General features: G+C 47.2%; 1 protein-coding gene across 1 annotated transcript in view; it reads left to right on the top strand.

Annotated features, from left to right (window-relative positions):
* The first annotated feature begins 1,572 nt into the window (after window positions 1–1,572).
* Window positions 1,573–15,387, top strand: part of CACHD1 (cache domain containing 1) — a 208,235-nt gene continuing 194,420 nt past the window's right edge. Inside the window, exon 1 of the mRNA XM_046019830.1 lies at window positions 1,573–1,955. Within this exon, the coding sequence (XP_045875786.1) occupies window positions 1,710–1,955 (246 nt within the window). The 5' untranslated portion in view covers window positions 1,573–1,709. The remainder of the gene's footprint in view (window positions 1,956–15,387) is intronic.

The following is a 15,387-nucleotide window of genomic DNA, read 5'->3' as shown; positions in this document are numbered from 1 at the left end:
GGGATTGGGCCAGGCGAAGCTTACAAAAGGTGGGCGTTTAATACAATGTAATACAAAGAAGTGCAACAGGTTTTACTATAAAGTGCAAGAGAGCATTACATCCAGGTCCTAGTCCTACTACCACCCTGGCTAGGTATCCCTAGGCAAGTGCCTTCACCTTCTGGCACATGACTCTTTTCACTAGGGAACCAGCAACCTCACACTTGGAAGGATGAAGGGCGGCCTTAGCATACCCTTCCCCCACCCCAAGCAGCCACTTGTTCCAGGCTCTTCCAACAGGTGATTTCTCAGAGAGCCTGAGCCAGGAGTAAATAGGAAGGTTAACCTTGCCTCCCCATGCTTCGCAGATGTGTGGGGCCAACTCCCGTTCGGTAGCTTTGGGGGTTTTGTTTTGTTTTTGATGGGATCAGATGGTTCATTTCCAAAGAGAGAAAGAACTATGTCATATTTAAGAGCAAGATCCTTGGAATCAGACGTGCTTAATTTCTGGATCTGCCTCTTGTCCCCTGGGTGACCTTCGGCAATTTATTCCACCTCTCTTAGCCTCGGTCTATTACCTAAAAACTTAGGATAAAGATACTTACCTCATAGGGATGTGGTGGGATTAAAGGCTAATGTATACAACCCCCTGAGCACAGTGCCAGGCACACAGTAGCTGGTTCAATACAAGAAACCTGTTGGTCCGTCAAGTGATTGTTACCAATGACACGGAAAAGAAGCAATGGACGCACAAACGGCGGTCCCCTCCTTCTCAAACTCTGCCCGGCAGAAAGCCGGCGTCCCAGGACTTAAAGGGCCATTGGAGGGAACGTGGAACGGGTGGGACCCCGGAGTCCGTCGCATTGCTGATGGCGGTGAGAGCTGGGGTGGGTCTCTGTTCCCAGCCACGAGAAGGTCCGAGGGACCCCACCCCCGGCAGGGCTGGTACCCGACAAGCGAGCCGGCTCTCCGGCCCCCGGCGTCCGGGGGGCCGGTTCTAAGGCGGGAGCCAGGGCAGGAGAGGAGGGGCGACTGGGGGAATTTCCCCGCCTCTCTCGCTCCTTCCATAAATCACCGCCGCAGCAGCAGCGGCCGCGCCGGGAAGTGCTCGGAGCCGGAGTGCAGCGTGGTGGCACCAGACGCCTCCCTTTCCCCCCACCGCTTGCTTGCTTGCTTTCTCTCATTTTTTTTTTTGTTGTGTGTGTGTGTGTGTGTGTGCGCGCGCGCGCGGGCGCGCGTGTGTTTTAAGCCTCTCCTCTCGCTCCTTGCTCGGGTGTCTGCCCAGCCTCGCAGCTCGGGCGCCGCTCCTCCGCCGGTGCCGCCGCCCGTCCTCGCCGCCTCCGCCTCGCGGCGTCGGGACTCGGGGGAAGCGAAAGCTCGGCGGCTCGCCGCTCCCACTGTCAGCCCCGCGGCCCGTGCGCCGCCACCCTCCGAGACCCGGGCCGCGCCGCGCCGCGGGGGCCGCGCCGGCGCCGGGGTCCCTGGAAGCGCTCGGGCGGCCGCTTCCTCTCCCGCCCGCCGCCAGAGCCCGGCGATGGTGGCCGCCCGCGCTCCCGCGCAGTAGCCGGGCGCCCCCTAAGTTTGGGAGCCGCCGCGGCGCGCGGAGGCGTCTGCAGCAGGGCAAGAAAGTTTTGCCGGGTGCGCCGAGCGGGCCCTGGGCGCAACTCCCGTCGCTCCCTCCCCGCTTCCCGGCGCCTTGAGCCCATCGGCGGGGAGTGGGGGGAGGCAGCATGGCCCGCGAGCCCGAGGAGGAGGAGACGGCGGGGGCGGCTGCCCTGGCCCGCGGCTGCCGGGGCTCGTCCGGCCCGGCTGGGGCCCGGGCGAGGCGGCCGCCCCTCTGGTTGCTCTGCCTGGGCGCGTGCTGCCTGCTGGGCGCCGTGGCCGACGCCGACTTCTCCATCCTGGACGAGGCGCAAGTGCTGGCGAGCCAGATGCGGAGGCTGGCGGCCGAGGAACTGGGGGTCGTCACTATGCAGGTAAGTGGCCCCTTTTGCGCCCCCCGAACTTGTCAGGCATCTTGCCTTTCTCCTATGCGCAGACCCCGGTCCCATTCTCCGGTACAAGTCCCACTGACCACGCACAGACCTCTCTGGTCTGTATGGATCCCCCTTTCCGTCAGACGCCTCTGCCCAGACCTCCCCCCACCCCCCGACTACACACCAACTCCTCTTTCAAGCACACAGGTACCTCTCCCTTTCTCCTCTGCAGAGGCTCCTGCCCTTTGCACGGAACCCACTCTACCCGCCCCCCCCGCCCCCAGCTCCTTTATCTGTGCGAGCGTCCAGTGGTTCCTTCGAATCCTCTCCCCTAATTTGAACGTATTCCCCCCCACCCCCCTGACCCTACAAACTCCCCTTCGTTCTTTGTGTACCCATTCCGGGGCAGAGAGCCCCGCCTGGCTCCGACGATTTTCCTCCCCTACCCCACGCCCTTGACCAGCTCCTTCTGTCCCCCAGACCAAGGCGCTCGGATGGGCGCCGGGAAGGAAGGAAGGCACCGCAGCGTGCGCAGCTGCTCCCGGGCCACCTGGGTCCCGGCGGAGAGCGGCCTCGGTAGAGGACTCCGAGGTCCCTTTCCTGGCTAGGGTGCATTGGGGGAGGGGCTGGCCTGGTAGATTCGCGACTCCGGTTCCGTGTGGGGGACTTTTCTTACTGCTTTCCGCTGTTGCTTGCTGTTGTTTGCGCACTCTCCGCTGTATGATTTTTGTTGTGTGTGTGCTTTGGTTGGGTGGGGGGTAGAAAAAGGGGGAACAGTGAGTAAGGTTTCCCTTTTTCTAGAATGTTTACCTTGTTGGCCCTCCCCAGTGGAGGAAGGGGCTTACAGAAAGATTGCCCGCGGCTAAGAAGGAATCCTGAAGGTGATACTAGTAACAGTAGTAAAAATTGCTAAGCAGCAACCACCTGGAGATTCTACCCTGCCATTATTATTATTGTTATTAGGCCAGAAAGGCCCAGTCGATTAGGAGAGGTTGAGGTGACCTTAAGAGTCTGAAACTTTTGCTATAACATTTTTTCCGTAAAATAACCTTATTCCCTTATGCATTCTAACAACAATAATAATGATAAATGTGGTCTTCGAAAGAGCGAAGTTTCCAGGAATGTGCTCTCAGAATAGGTTTCTGATTTGGATTCTACTGTGACCACCCTTCCACCTCCGACCGGGGGAGGTGTTTTGAGTCACTTTGGGATTCAGGTTTCCGATGTCTTTTTTTTTTTTTCCCTTTAAAGCCTTTCTCCCTACCGTGCCTCCCCCCTCATGCGTGAGTCTTCTCTCAGAATGATACAGTTTTCCTAAAGCCACTCCTTTAGACCTTTTCCACCGTAGTGAAAAAGGTTGGGCTTTTTGTTTTGTTTTTAGGTGAGATTGAGCAGTGCATGGTTTGCTTGAAAGGTAATTCTGTATTTGCAGACACCCGACCACAAAGTGCAATAGAGTCGGATATTTTTGTCATTTGCATAACAATAGACAAGCTTTTAGGATACATCATTTAGTTGCCCTTTTCTGTGGAGATTTTTCAGGTTCAGGTTCTGTTAGCCTTTTCCCACATGCATTCTCTGATGGTTGTTGAGAGCTCTTAGGAGCGAAGTGACTTTTAGAGGAAATGCAACTAAAATGTTAGGAAGGAACTAAGATACCCCCCTCCCCCCAGTGGTGAATGTTTCAGTTCAGAGCCCAAACAATTATGTTTTTGCATAGTGACACCTTTTTAAATAAAGGACGTCTAATATGTTTGAGTTTCAGACTGTTTGTAAGATTAGGAGGTATTTGTCACCTTCATCCCATTGCTGGGGCTGGACCAGGGGTTGTAAGCCCCCCCAGCCCCTTCCCTGTATAAGCTAAGGACTTGGCTTTTTCTAAGATGGTGACAGCAGTTTTACTGTTTCTCACCCGATCCTTGACAAAAGGTGAAATTGGATCCCAACACATTGTCATTCAGGTAGGGATCCAAAGCAAATGTACTTTTAAAAGGCTTCCCTGTTGAAAAGGAGACACTTTGGAAGAAAAGCTCTGATCTGTGGGGGGTTGGTGCCCAAATGGCCCTGTATCTCCTCCCTACTGGCCTCTTTCTAGCACCTTTGCAACCTCATTGTGGAAACTGGCCTCCTGGGGACAGGGTTTTGTCTGGCAAAATGTGAAGTGGCTTCTCTCTTTTTTTGAAAGGAGAAGCACATACTGTATTTAAATTCCTCTCCTTGAGCTGTACACTGATCTGCCACTTGCCTCCATCTGGGAAAATTGGGGAAAGAGTCTCTTTTTAATTTTGTTAGACTGCCAGCTTTTGCGGGGAGGAATACTTGTAAAATGAAATCTAAGGCAGGTTAGATTTTTTTGGCCCTTAGAACAAAGATTTGGAGCCTCACATTTTCCTCTGTAAACCTCTGGGATTTGTTCAGTGGGTCTGAAATTACGTGGGTTTAGGCATTTAAAGTGCAGATTATAGAGTCCTCCCTCGTGGAATGTTGGATTTTATAGCCGTAAAGCTATTCTGTCATTCAGAGGTAGGGTAGCCTCTTGTGGGTGTTAAGGGCGGGCAGGGTCAGACTTCATATGCAGATGGAAGGGGGTGGGGAGAAGATGGGCAGATATGAGGGGTTTGGGGGAGAGGTTAGGTCTCTTTGTAAGGAAGAAAAATATTCCCGCTCAGTTAAAGATAATTTGACCTTGGCATTTGGAGCACAGTGCAGACCTTTCAGGAGAGCACCTCATTGATGAGAAACTTTCTGCAGGTCAGTTTACATGTAAAAAGCCTGTTTTCAGACTTCTGAATCCCTTCTGCTGCAGAAATTCTGCAAAGACCATTTTTAATTTTGAGAAATTGCGAAGCAGCCCTCAAATGGGGCCTGTTGCAGCATTTCCAATGGCAGCATATACTGCTCATGGGAGGTAGCAAGGGGTAATTTTTCAAAAACAAAAATCAGGCCTTCTTTCAGTGCCCTAGCTTCCTGTGGCATAGCTGTTGTGATTGCTGATAGCCCTTCAGACTGTCCCCTCTACCTTGGAAAGGTTTTCTCGTGAAGTCTGCTGACTCTTGGGTTGGGTGTTTTTTGTTTTTGCCATTCATTTTTGGTAATGGACAAAATAAAAATCTTTTTTATTAACATATAATGTATTGTTTGCTTTGGGGGTACAGGTCTGTGAATCATCAGTCTACACAATTCACAGCCCTCACCATAGCACATACCCTCCCCAGTATCCATTACCCAGCCACCTGATCCCTCCCCCGCAATTCCCCAGCAACCCTCAGTTTGTTTCCTGAGGTTAAGAGTCTCTCATGGTTTGTATCCCTCCCTGGTCCCATCTTGTTTCATTTTTCCCTCCCTTCCCCGCATGACCCTCTGCCCTGCCTCTCAAATTCCTCATATCAGTGAGACCATGTGATAATTGTCTTTCTCTGATTGACTAAAATACAAAGTATTTTAAAGGATTTGCACACCAACTGATTTTGCCAGTGCTCTGGGAAAGCTGCCACTGAATAATGCCCGCTCCCTCCATCCCCGACCATGGCAGCAGACATCCTACGTCATCGGCAAAAGTCAAACACCTAATCACCATCTCCTCAGGTGTCTGGTGGAGTGAAGCCATCAACACTGAGATATGGGGAGCAGAGTGGCTATAGCAAGGGAGATAGGTTTCTGCCTATTTGCTCCTGCAACAAGTTTTTATCAAGCATCATCTTGGAGTGGAAAGAACTTGACATTGACGATTTGGAGACCTGGGTTCAGCTCTGCCACTTAGAAGTTGGGTGATCTTTATCTGCAAGACTGGGGAATGATGGTTCCTCCTAGAGATTGGCTCTGTGAACTTAATGGAAATAGTGCACGTGAAGGCATTTGCTCACATGAAGCTGGGTTTGGGAAGTGTTGGCGAATGTGGTGGTTCTTAAATGGAGAACCATTAATTGAAAGCTTACTGTGCACAGAACCCTATGCTAGGTGTTGAAGGGATTTACAGGGAGGTATTTGGCATAGCCCCTGGAGGAGTTTGTGATCTAGAGGAGGAGGGAAGATTGCTCAGGGAAAATGGTTAAATAACAATGTCCGCTTGTGAGAAGGCCTATCTGGTTCTGGCAGCCATTTCACCAGGCACTTATAAGGCCCATTTAACATTATATGACAATACAGGCTTCTTAACAGCAAGGGCCTGGCACCTGGCCAGTGTGCCCGCCTTGATGTTAGCTCTAACACAGCTCTGCTGGGCTGGGCATAGTCACTGTGAACTTGGCAGACACACCAGCAGGTTGGTCAGACAGCTGCTGTTTGGGGCCTGGAAGGTGGGGGTGGGTTGGGTGGAATGGGGCAGTAGTACCAGAAGCACAAACTAGAGCTTAACTCCAGTTGGAGCAAGAGCAGTATCCAGGACAGATGTGACCTTAGGAACTGAAGGACTCAGCCAGGCTGAGGTGCTGTTTGAAAATCTAGAGCAGGGGCGCCTGGGTGGCTCAGTGGGTTAAGCCACTGCCCTCGGCTCAGGTCATGAACTCAGGGTCCTGGGATCGAGTTCCGCATCGGGCTCTCTGCTCAGCAGGGAGCCTGCTTCCCTCTCTCTCTCTCTGCCTGCCTCTCTATCTACTTGTGATCTCTCTCTGTCAAATAAATAAATAAAATCTTAAAAAAAAAAAAAAGAAAAGATAATCTAGAGCAAAGTTGGAAATGGATGGCTGCTGCTGAAAGTGAAAGGGGAGGCCTTTGTATGTACCAGAACTGACAGCATTGCCTAAATGCATTGTTCATTTTGCATATGTTCAGCAAGCTTTGGGCAGGGGCTTCCCTGCAGTGAAGGGCAGTGGGTTAGACTTAGCTGGGAATGTACTAATGATGGAGACCAGTAGGAAAAGAGATGTTCTGATCTGGGGGCTGGCAAGAGGCAGACGTGGTGGAATGCACTGCGTGGTGTGGAGGTAGAGCGAAGAGCAAGGTATTATGGGAGCACCGATGAGGCCTGCCCAAGCCGGTCTGGGGAAGTCTAGGAAGTTGATTACTCCTTTCTTGGTGTTTTCTTGGTGAACTGTGAACACAGAGAGGTCAGTCCTGAAAGTCCGTCTCAAACACGAAGGCTGACCAAATCAGGAGGTCGCCGAACAGTTCTCATACCCTTTGGTGGCACTGGACAGAGTAGTGGGTATCCTGAAGCCTTGAGTAGGAATGGGCGAGGCCTCTTGGACCTTTTCATATGGTGTCTTAGCTCACTGGCTGCCACTCAGGAGCTTCTGCGGTTATTGGACTCAAGCATCTTGGTTTGCAGTTATGTTTAGGTTAGATGTGTATTTTTTCCTAAATCCTGTCTATTGTACCAGGAATGGCATACTTCAGGATAATTGGAATGTGTGCTTAAGCAATATTGAATGTCTTATGGGGGGAGAAATCACCTCTAGTTGCAAGTAATGTGGTTTTAGTCTATGCCCTATGTACAATATAAGCCCTAGCGGGGAAAACTGCTGCCTTACTCTCTTCTGAAATTGAGTATTTGGAGTAGAGGAAAACTGACCGTTGATGGATGACTCTGAGTTGAACTTGGTAAGAGTGAGCCAAGGAAAAGCATGTTGAATGACTTCTGGTGGACTATCCTTGTTGTGCTTAATACTCTGTCCACTTCCTCTCCACTTTAATACCTGTCTTAGTTGGCATCGAGCCTGTGCTTCTATTTTTTCTGCCAGTCGTGCTTGAGTCTGGAGGTGTGTGGGGGAGGGGAAGGAGATGGTTTCACACTTTATAACTTGGTGCTATTTCTGGTAGCTGCTTGAGGAGTTCCTTCCTTGAGCTTAAGTGGATGAGCAGACAGGAACCTTGCAGAACTCTGGAATTCTGGTATTATGTGCAGTGGGATTTATTTTGGATCTGCTTTCACCTGGTGTAAAAAAAACACTGAAATTCAAAGTAGGAAGGGACAACAGAAGCAACAGTTTTGACTCAGCCAAGTATATTAATGTTGACTTTCAGCATGTTGTTAAATTGCTCTGAACATTAGTGTCTTCATGCTTCACGCATTCATAGTGTTAACGACGGGAAGCAGGTATTAAAAGATAAGTGTCTAGCACAAGGTCTAACATAGGAGCAGTTGGTAAACGGAAGTACGGGACCGTCTTTTTAGTGAACGGGCACAGAACCTGGAAGGCAACAAACATGTAGCTCCTGAGCCTGAATGATACCAAAATCAAGTCTTCAGAACCTGCAGATTTCAATGTGGTCAGTCGTTTGTCCCAGGGGTTGCTGAAGTGGGGTGTACAGACGTAGGGATGTGGTGCAAGACCATCCTTTGACGTTTATGAAGAGAATATTACCCTGTTCTTAATAGTATGGACTTTTAAACATTTCATTACAAAGATTTGGAGGAAAAAACAGAAGAATAGCATAACAATACCCGTGGACCTCTTACACAGCTGAAACTTAGCAACTCCTGGTCAGGCTACTTTTCTCTCTGCCTGTGCCCCCCCCATTATTGTTGAAGCAAATTCCAGATCTCCCCTCATTTCATCCATAATACTTTATTTTTTAATCCAGAATATTTTAAATTGCATCCTTAATACTGCATTTTAAAGTGTTTTATAAGATACATAATGGTATACTAGTATATGGAATTTACAATCCACGGATAAAGACAAATATTTGAAGGGCATATACTTTAAGTGTTTTATGGTGACATGCCTGAGATTTTGAGCAATACTATCCCTCCCCCACCTCCCACCCCCAGCTCTTTATAAATAGTATCTTTGCTCAGCAACCTCCTCACCCTTCCAGATGTAATGTCCAAGCTTCTTTGGGGGGGCCTCCTCTGGGACCCTTTTTCCTCCTCCCTCACACAGCGGTCTCGTCCTCATTTTCACATCTGGCTTTCTGCCTGAGGCCATGAGGATCCTTGTTTTCGTAGTGAGCCGTTTCTAGTTTCTGCACACATCTGTGACTGCTGCCTCATGGACCGCATCTTCCCCTTGCCTCTGTTCTCTGCCCCTTCCAGAGGAGGCAAGAGTGAGGAAGGGGCAAGGCAAGGAGAAGCCGTAAGTGGGGGAGAGGAAGGTTGAAGAGGAAAAGGTGGCCTGTGTACGTCTTTGTCTTCTGAAGAGCCTGTCAGCAAACGTTCACTGGGTGCCTCTGTGCAGCATTGGAGGCTGGGAGAGTGTAGGAGAGGCCTAGAACACCCACTGCTTTCCCTCTGAGAGCTCATGTCTCTTTGGGGAGGCTAAAGCAGTTTCTGTGGGCCAAGACAGAATAGAAAGAAATGCTGAACTATGGGATCTAGATGACAGATAGAAAGAAGTGCTCAACTATGGGGCAAACAGGGGTGAGTTAGACCAAATGAGCGAGGTAGGCCAGGTGTGGGTCAGTGGGGAATGGTAATGGCTTTGGCTGTTGTAAACTGGCAGGTACTACTGTCCTCAGTTGTTGTCCCCTGGCAGTGTGGGTCCAGTGATGCCATGTGACTGTTCTTCAGGAGAAGGTAGATATCAGGTTTTTAGACTAAACTCTAGATTCTTTTTTTAAATATATATTATTTATTTATTTATTTGACAGAGATGACAAGTAGGTAGAGAGGCAGGTGGGGGGGTTGCTGAGCAGAGAGCCAGATGTGGGACTCGATCCCAGGACTCTGGGATCGTGACCTGAGCTGAAGACAGAGGCTCTAATCCACTGAACCACCCAGGCACCCTGAAACTCTAGATTCTTAAAAGTGTTGGCAACTAATTCAGATTTAAGAAAAAACCAAAAACCAAAAAACAAAAACACACAAACTGGGGGCCAAACCAGACGTGTCTGGATCAGGCCAAAGGACACCAGTTTGCAGTGCCTGGATTGAAGTTACTCAGTGGGTTCCCGGAGGTAAAAATCAGTGCTTGGGTGTCAAGGTTATGGGAAAACAAGTTTCTGTATAAAAGAAAGGAAAACTTTCTGATAGAAGAGTTCTAAATTGGATTGATTTGGGAGATGAACTCTCTGTTACCATAAGCAAATAGTTGTTGAATATTTGGTACCAGGCACTGAGTTATGTCTGAGATCTCCATCAGTTAATTTCCAATGCGGTGAATGAGAGAGGGGTTACCAGATGCTGGGGAAAGTATGTTAGGGATGTTAACGTTTTAGAGGGTGGAGAGGGATTCTTCTGGAAGGCTTTCCAGAAAAGGTGGAAGGAATGAGTTGGTTAGTTGAAGACTAGAGTTCCCAGAGGGCCCCTTTGTGATGGTATCTTTGAGGAATGGAAAGCTGGCTTTAAGGTTTGGAGTTCGGAGAGCCAGAAGGAAGGAAGAGTGCAGGAAGAGAAGTAGGAGAAGTAGGCAGAGGTCAGGTTGTGGGATCTTTGGATCCTTCATGTCAGTCAAGACTTTTTATATGGCAGGTAAAAAGCACCCAGTTATACTAGCTGAGCAAGAAAGGAACCATTGCCTAAAGTGATTGAACAGTCTGGGTAATCGTTGGGCAGTCACTGGATTCGGGCTTAAACAATGTGGACAGTATACAGTTTGTCTCTGCATGCCTACTTTCTTAAATAGGTCTTCCCATTTGTTTCAACATGTCAGGCGGTAGCTTAGCAGTTCTTGAGTAGAAAACTTGCTGCTTCTCATGCCTGAGTATCCTGTATTTGGAGATGTACTCCAGGAAAAGAACCAGGAATCTGGAGAAAGCTCGGTACCTAGAAAACTCAGCTGAAGGGATGTAGAATTCACACACCAGCTGCCACCAGCTGCTAGGGCCTGCCCCTTGGCTTTGCTCTGCCTCCCCAAGTCCAGTTCAGAAAGGGCTTGCTTTGTGGTCTCCCTGCTTTTGGCTGCAAGGCAGGCTGCCTGGCTTTCCACTGTGGTCTTAAGGTCTATCTCAGGTGTACAAATCCAGGCTCAGCAGGTCTGCCCTTGACCTTTCAGCTCCTCAGATCACTGGGTGACATGGGGACTGGGAAGAAGAGGAGAGCATCACTGCCAACTCCCTTCTTTTATAGACGAGAAACTGAGGCATGGTGAGGGAAGTGGCTCTCTGGGGCTCACCCCGGTAGTAAGTGGTAGACTTACAACTCAAATGTTGATTTTTAAGACTTTTGCTTTTTGACCCTTTACACCATTTTATCCTGTGGGAGCTCCATTTTTTTACAAGGGAATTTTGCCTTAAAATGGAAAGGAAACTTAATTAAGGACGTTTACACTCCTTTGAGGGGGTGCGAGGTTTTTTATGGGTGAGCATGTAAAGCTGATCTTGGACTTTGACAGCTGACTGGGTTTTTGTCTTTGTTTTGATGCGTTGTTATTTAAATATCTAAAAAGTCGGTGAGCCACAGGTGAAGCAAACATTTTGAGACTTCTGCAGTGTTGTCACTTTTTTTTTTAAAGAGCAATTGTAAATGGTCTTTTTGTTTATAATTATGAACTGTACCACCACCATCAGTAATGTTTTACTAAAAAGGTAAAGCATAAAAAGAAACCCAAACTTGAAGGGAGGAACACTTTGGTTTTTTGGGTTTTGTTTATGTAAAGTCTACAGTAGGAAATTTTACCTGTAATTTTCAGGCAAAGTTATATTTTGGACTTCCAGGATTTGTATCTGCCTAGTCATTAGAAGTATGAAGTTTGGTGTTTTTTTGTTTTTTTTTGTTTTTTTTTAAATTTTCACCAAGGGACAAGAAATAGAATTATTATTTTGGAGAAGTTATTTATTTGATTTGATAATGAAACAAAATAAAATGTCATTTGAATGCCTCTTTACCCTGTCCACTTCGTTCTGAGTTCAAAAGGAGTTTTTCCCTCCTTCAGATTACATAGTCAAATGATTTCTGAGTTTCAGTTCAAAAAATTCCGACACCTAAATACTGGGGTGGGTCATTGAAAAGTAACTTACGGTCTGTATTTGCCTGGAAATTGTGTGTTTTATTGTAATTGTAGAGAAGAAGCCAGTGGCTAAGTTGTTATCTGTTGTGTGTGATAATGTCTTGGTTCTGTTCCAATAATTACAATTATTTGAAAGACTCTGTCAAGGCCCAAGACTGTAGCACTTTTTTTTTTTTTTAATTCCCCTTGGGTATTTTTTTAAGTTTTATTTTTGCATGGAGTATTAATAAAAAAATACTTTCAAGGCCCTGGTGGAAGGGCAATGAAAATCGGCAAGCCAGTGAGAATGAATCTGAATTTTTAATTAGGCTTTGAGTTGTTTCTTCAAAGTGTAGAGACATCATTAGTGATGTAAGTCTTGTTGCGTTAGCAGAGACTGACATTTTACTTCAAACGTGGAGAGTGCAGCTGTCCTGTGCAGATAAAAGTTGCCAAGTGCGGAATAGCAAGGTGGATTGGTAGATAATTAGCTGTCCCACATTACTGCAGTGTGGAAGAAGCCTGCCAGTCATGGGCAGGAAGGAGGAATTATTAGTGGGAGAAAATCCAAGTGTGTCATAAAGCAATTTGGAATCACTTCAGCTGTGGCAGAGCTGATAAGGCGTATGGTAAGGAAATAAGACAAACTGAGTCTGGTGTATGATGGCCAACTTTCTTTCTTAAGAAATCTTCATTTAAAAGAGGGATGGCTAGAAATTAGTGATCCATAAATTCAGTGAGGTACAGATTCATCATCAGTCTGCCCTTACTCCGTATATAAAATCATTAACCAGCTTAAATAGTCTTTGTATTCGCATATATCTTGAAAATAAAGTGAGGATTCTATGTGGGGTTGGGGGGGGGTGGGGGGAAGAATCGCAGGGATGCCATAAAGCCTTGACAATAACTGCTGTGTCTAACCATGAAAAGACAATTGAAGAAGAAATGTTGAAGTATATCACCTCTCTAATATAAATGTTACAGTATTTACAAGTGGAGTATATATTGCCTTATGGGTAGAATATATGCGTATATTTAAATATTCTTAAAAGTGTTTCTGTGATGCTCACATTCATCTCTAGGAGATGAGAGGTCTAGAAGGACCCGTTGACTTTCTTGTCCATCCTCAATTACTTGGTAACTCAGATGAAACTTTATGGGATGTTTTTGCCCATTTGGATTGCTCCCTGTGCCCCTGCCAAGATACTGGACTCCTTTGTCCTCATTTCATCCACTTTTATTGGGTTGGCTTTTTCCAAAGCCGGGGCCTCTTCTGGCAGCCCAGAAGTAGGTGGTGCTGAAGTGGGGTGTGTGCCGTGTTCTGCTTGGATAGTGTCACCGCTGACTGAGGCCTGCCCTTGGCCGCTAAGGGAGAGAGCCTGTTTTTTCACTCTCTGCTTTTTTTCCCTTCTTGCTGGGGGAAGGTCACCGGGTTGTTGCTGCGCTGGGTGGTTTTGGAGAAAGCCTGGGGAATTGAGGTTTTTGGCAATCTCCGCTCTTGGATCCAGAGTTGACTTTATTGACCTTCTTGTAAAATGGGGATATTTACCCTTCTGTAGACTTGGGCTGGGGTTAGGAGATGCACAACAGGGAACCAGACTTTGTACTGATGGTGAACCAGTCATATTTGTTACGGGTTGAGATCCCTGGGGTTAGTGCAAATGAATATGACCATCAAGGAAGCTTGGACTTTTTTTTTTTTTTTTTTGTATACATGTATATTGAGATAATGTGGGCAAGAATTGCAAACAGTAAAGCTTTGTACAGGTGTGAGTTATTAGAGCATGAACTCCCATAATGAAATGCCCAGATTTATTCATCTTGTAGTCCTGGTGTGGGTTATATAGTCCTGTTTGTGTGGCACATGGTGAGCACTCGCAAAATGTCTGGACTACAGAAATGGAGTGGCCTGCTTTCAATAGTAGACTTTGTAACATTCTCATATTTACTGCAAATTTAGCTTTTGCCACTGTTTCATGTGTCCATTTCATTACTCACTCTAGGCTTACAGTGAAAGTTCTTGAGCCTTTACTTGGTACTAAAGATTTAAAATGTTTCAGATTGGTGAAAATGTCTAACAGAGTATTAAGCACATTAGGACTCGTAAATATTGGTTCTGATGTCTAATTTCTTTGTGTGAGAGAAAGTTGTATGTATATTGGCATGTAACAAAGAGGAAAATGTGTGTTTGCAGATTATGTACTTAGAGCTACTTTATCTTGGAGGCTAGAATTGATTAATTAGCTTAACTATTTATTAAGCATGGACTATATACCAGGTTTTGTGCTTGGATTTCAGTTTGTGATTGAAAAAATAGACACGAGCCCTATTCTCATAGAGTATACCATCCATTAGGGAAAATAGACATTAAAGAGATAATCATGGAAGTAAATTATTAATTTTTGAATAGTATTAGAAGGAAACCAGGGCTATTAGAAAGATTACCGGGGAGATATTTTAAAATCTTTTGGTGTATGTGTGGGGGCAGGGGGTCAGAATGTCACTTCTTTTCTTAAAATTCTCTAAAGGTTCCTGTCTGACTCGGTGTGAAATCCCAAATTACAGTGGTCTTTACAGCCACATGGGACCTAGCCCTTGATATCTTTGTGGTCTTACCTCCCCTCACCCCACCCAACTGCCACCCTTCCCACTCACACATGCACTGTTCCTCTATTCCAAGCACACACCTACCTGCCCTAGAGCCTTTGAGCTTATTTTCCCTCCGCCTGGGAATAGCAAGAAGCTCTCTTGGGTCACCTTTAACAGTACCCTGCTTTGCGTCTCCTCACTCTCTCCTTACCTTGTTCGTCACACCCCCCTAACCTCCCACAGGTAGCTTGTATCAGTCACTCCTGTTTTCATGTGGAAAGGTGCTTGGTACTTAAAATCAATAAATACTTATTGGACAAGGGTGAGTGGGAGTGACAATTCTGGACTGGGTAGTATGGGAAAGAATCTGGCTCCTTCCGGGCACCACCTCAATCAGAGGAGGGGTTGATGGATTTTGCAGAAAGAGGAGCCAGTTGGGGGCGCGGTTTGGGGAACCTCACAAAAGAAGGAGCCAGTCAGGGGAGGAGTCGGGAGCAGCCCAAGGAAGAATGAGAATCGAGGGAGGGTTTGGGGGCTTTGGGGGGGGTGGGACTAGCATCCCAGTGAGGGAAGGGCCTACATCGAAGTCTTGAGGGGCAGGACTGTGGCCTACTTGAAGAACTGAAGTCAAGCCAGGGGCTGACTTAGCATGCGTGCCGAAAGGGTGCCTCAAGTGAAGAATTTGGATTCTTAGTCCAATTTAACGCAAGTATAGTTGTTCGCCATTAACTCTGGTCGTGACTTTATTGATAGGTCCCATTAGAAGGATGAGGATTCAGGGTGAGAGACCCTGGATTTGTAGAGGTCTGCAAACTGGAAAATCTCCAGTAGGCCATCTGTTTCTTCCAGGTGAGGGAGAGGAGAGCGAAGAGACTGCAGCTTCATTCAGATAGATCATGGAGAAAAATTTAAATGTAGCTTCATAGTTCGTTATAACTTAAAAAATACTTGTGCTTCCCATGTTATTTTTTGTTCAAAAAACTCCCAACATAACCCACCCCCCCAACTTTGTAGAGTCAACTGAGTACAATAATGAG

The sequence above is a fragment of the Meles meles genome, chromosome 1, assembly GCF_922984935.1.
Source record: "Meles meles chromosome 1, mMelMel3.1 paternal haplotype, whole genome shotgun sequence".
Taxonomy (NCBI): Eukaryota; Metazoa; Chordata; class Mammalia; order Carnivora; family Mustelidae; genus Meles; species Meles meles.
This window is presented reverse-complemented; position numbering and strand designations above follow the sequence as displayed.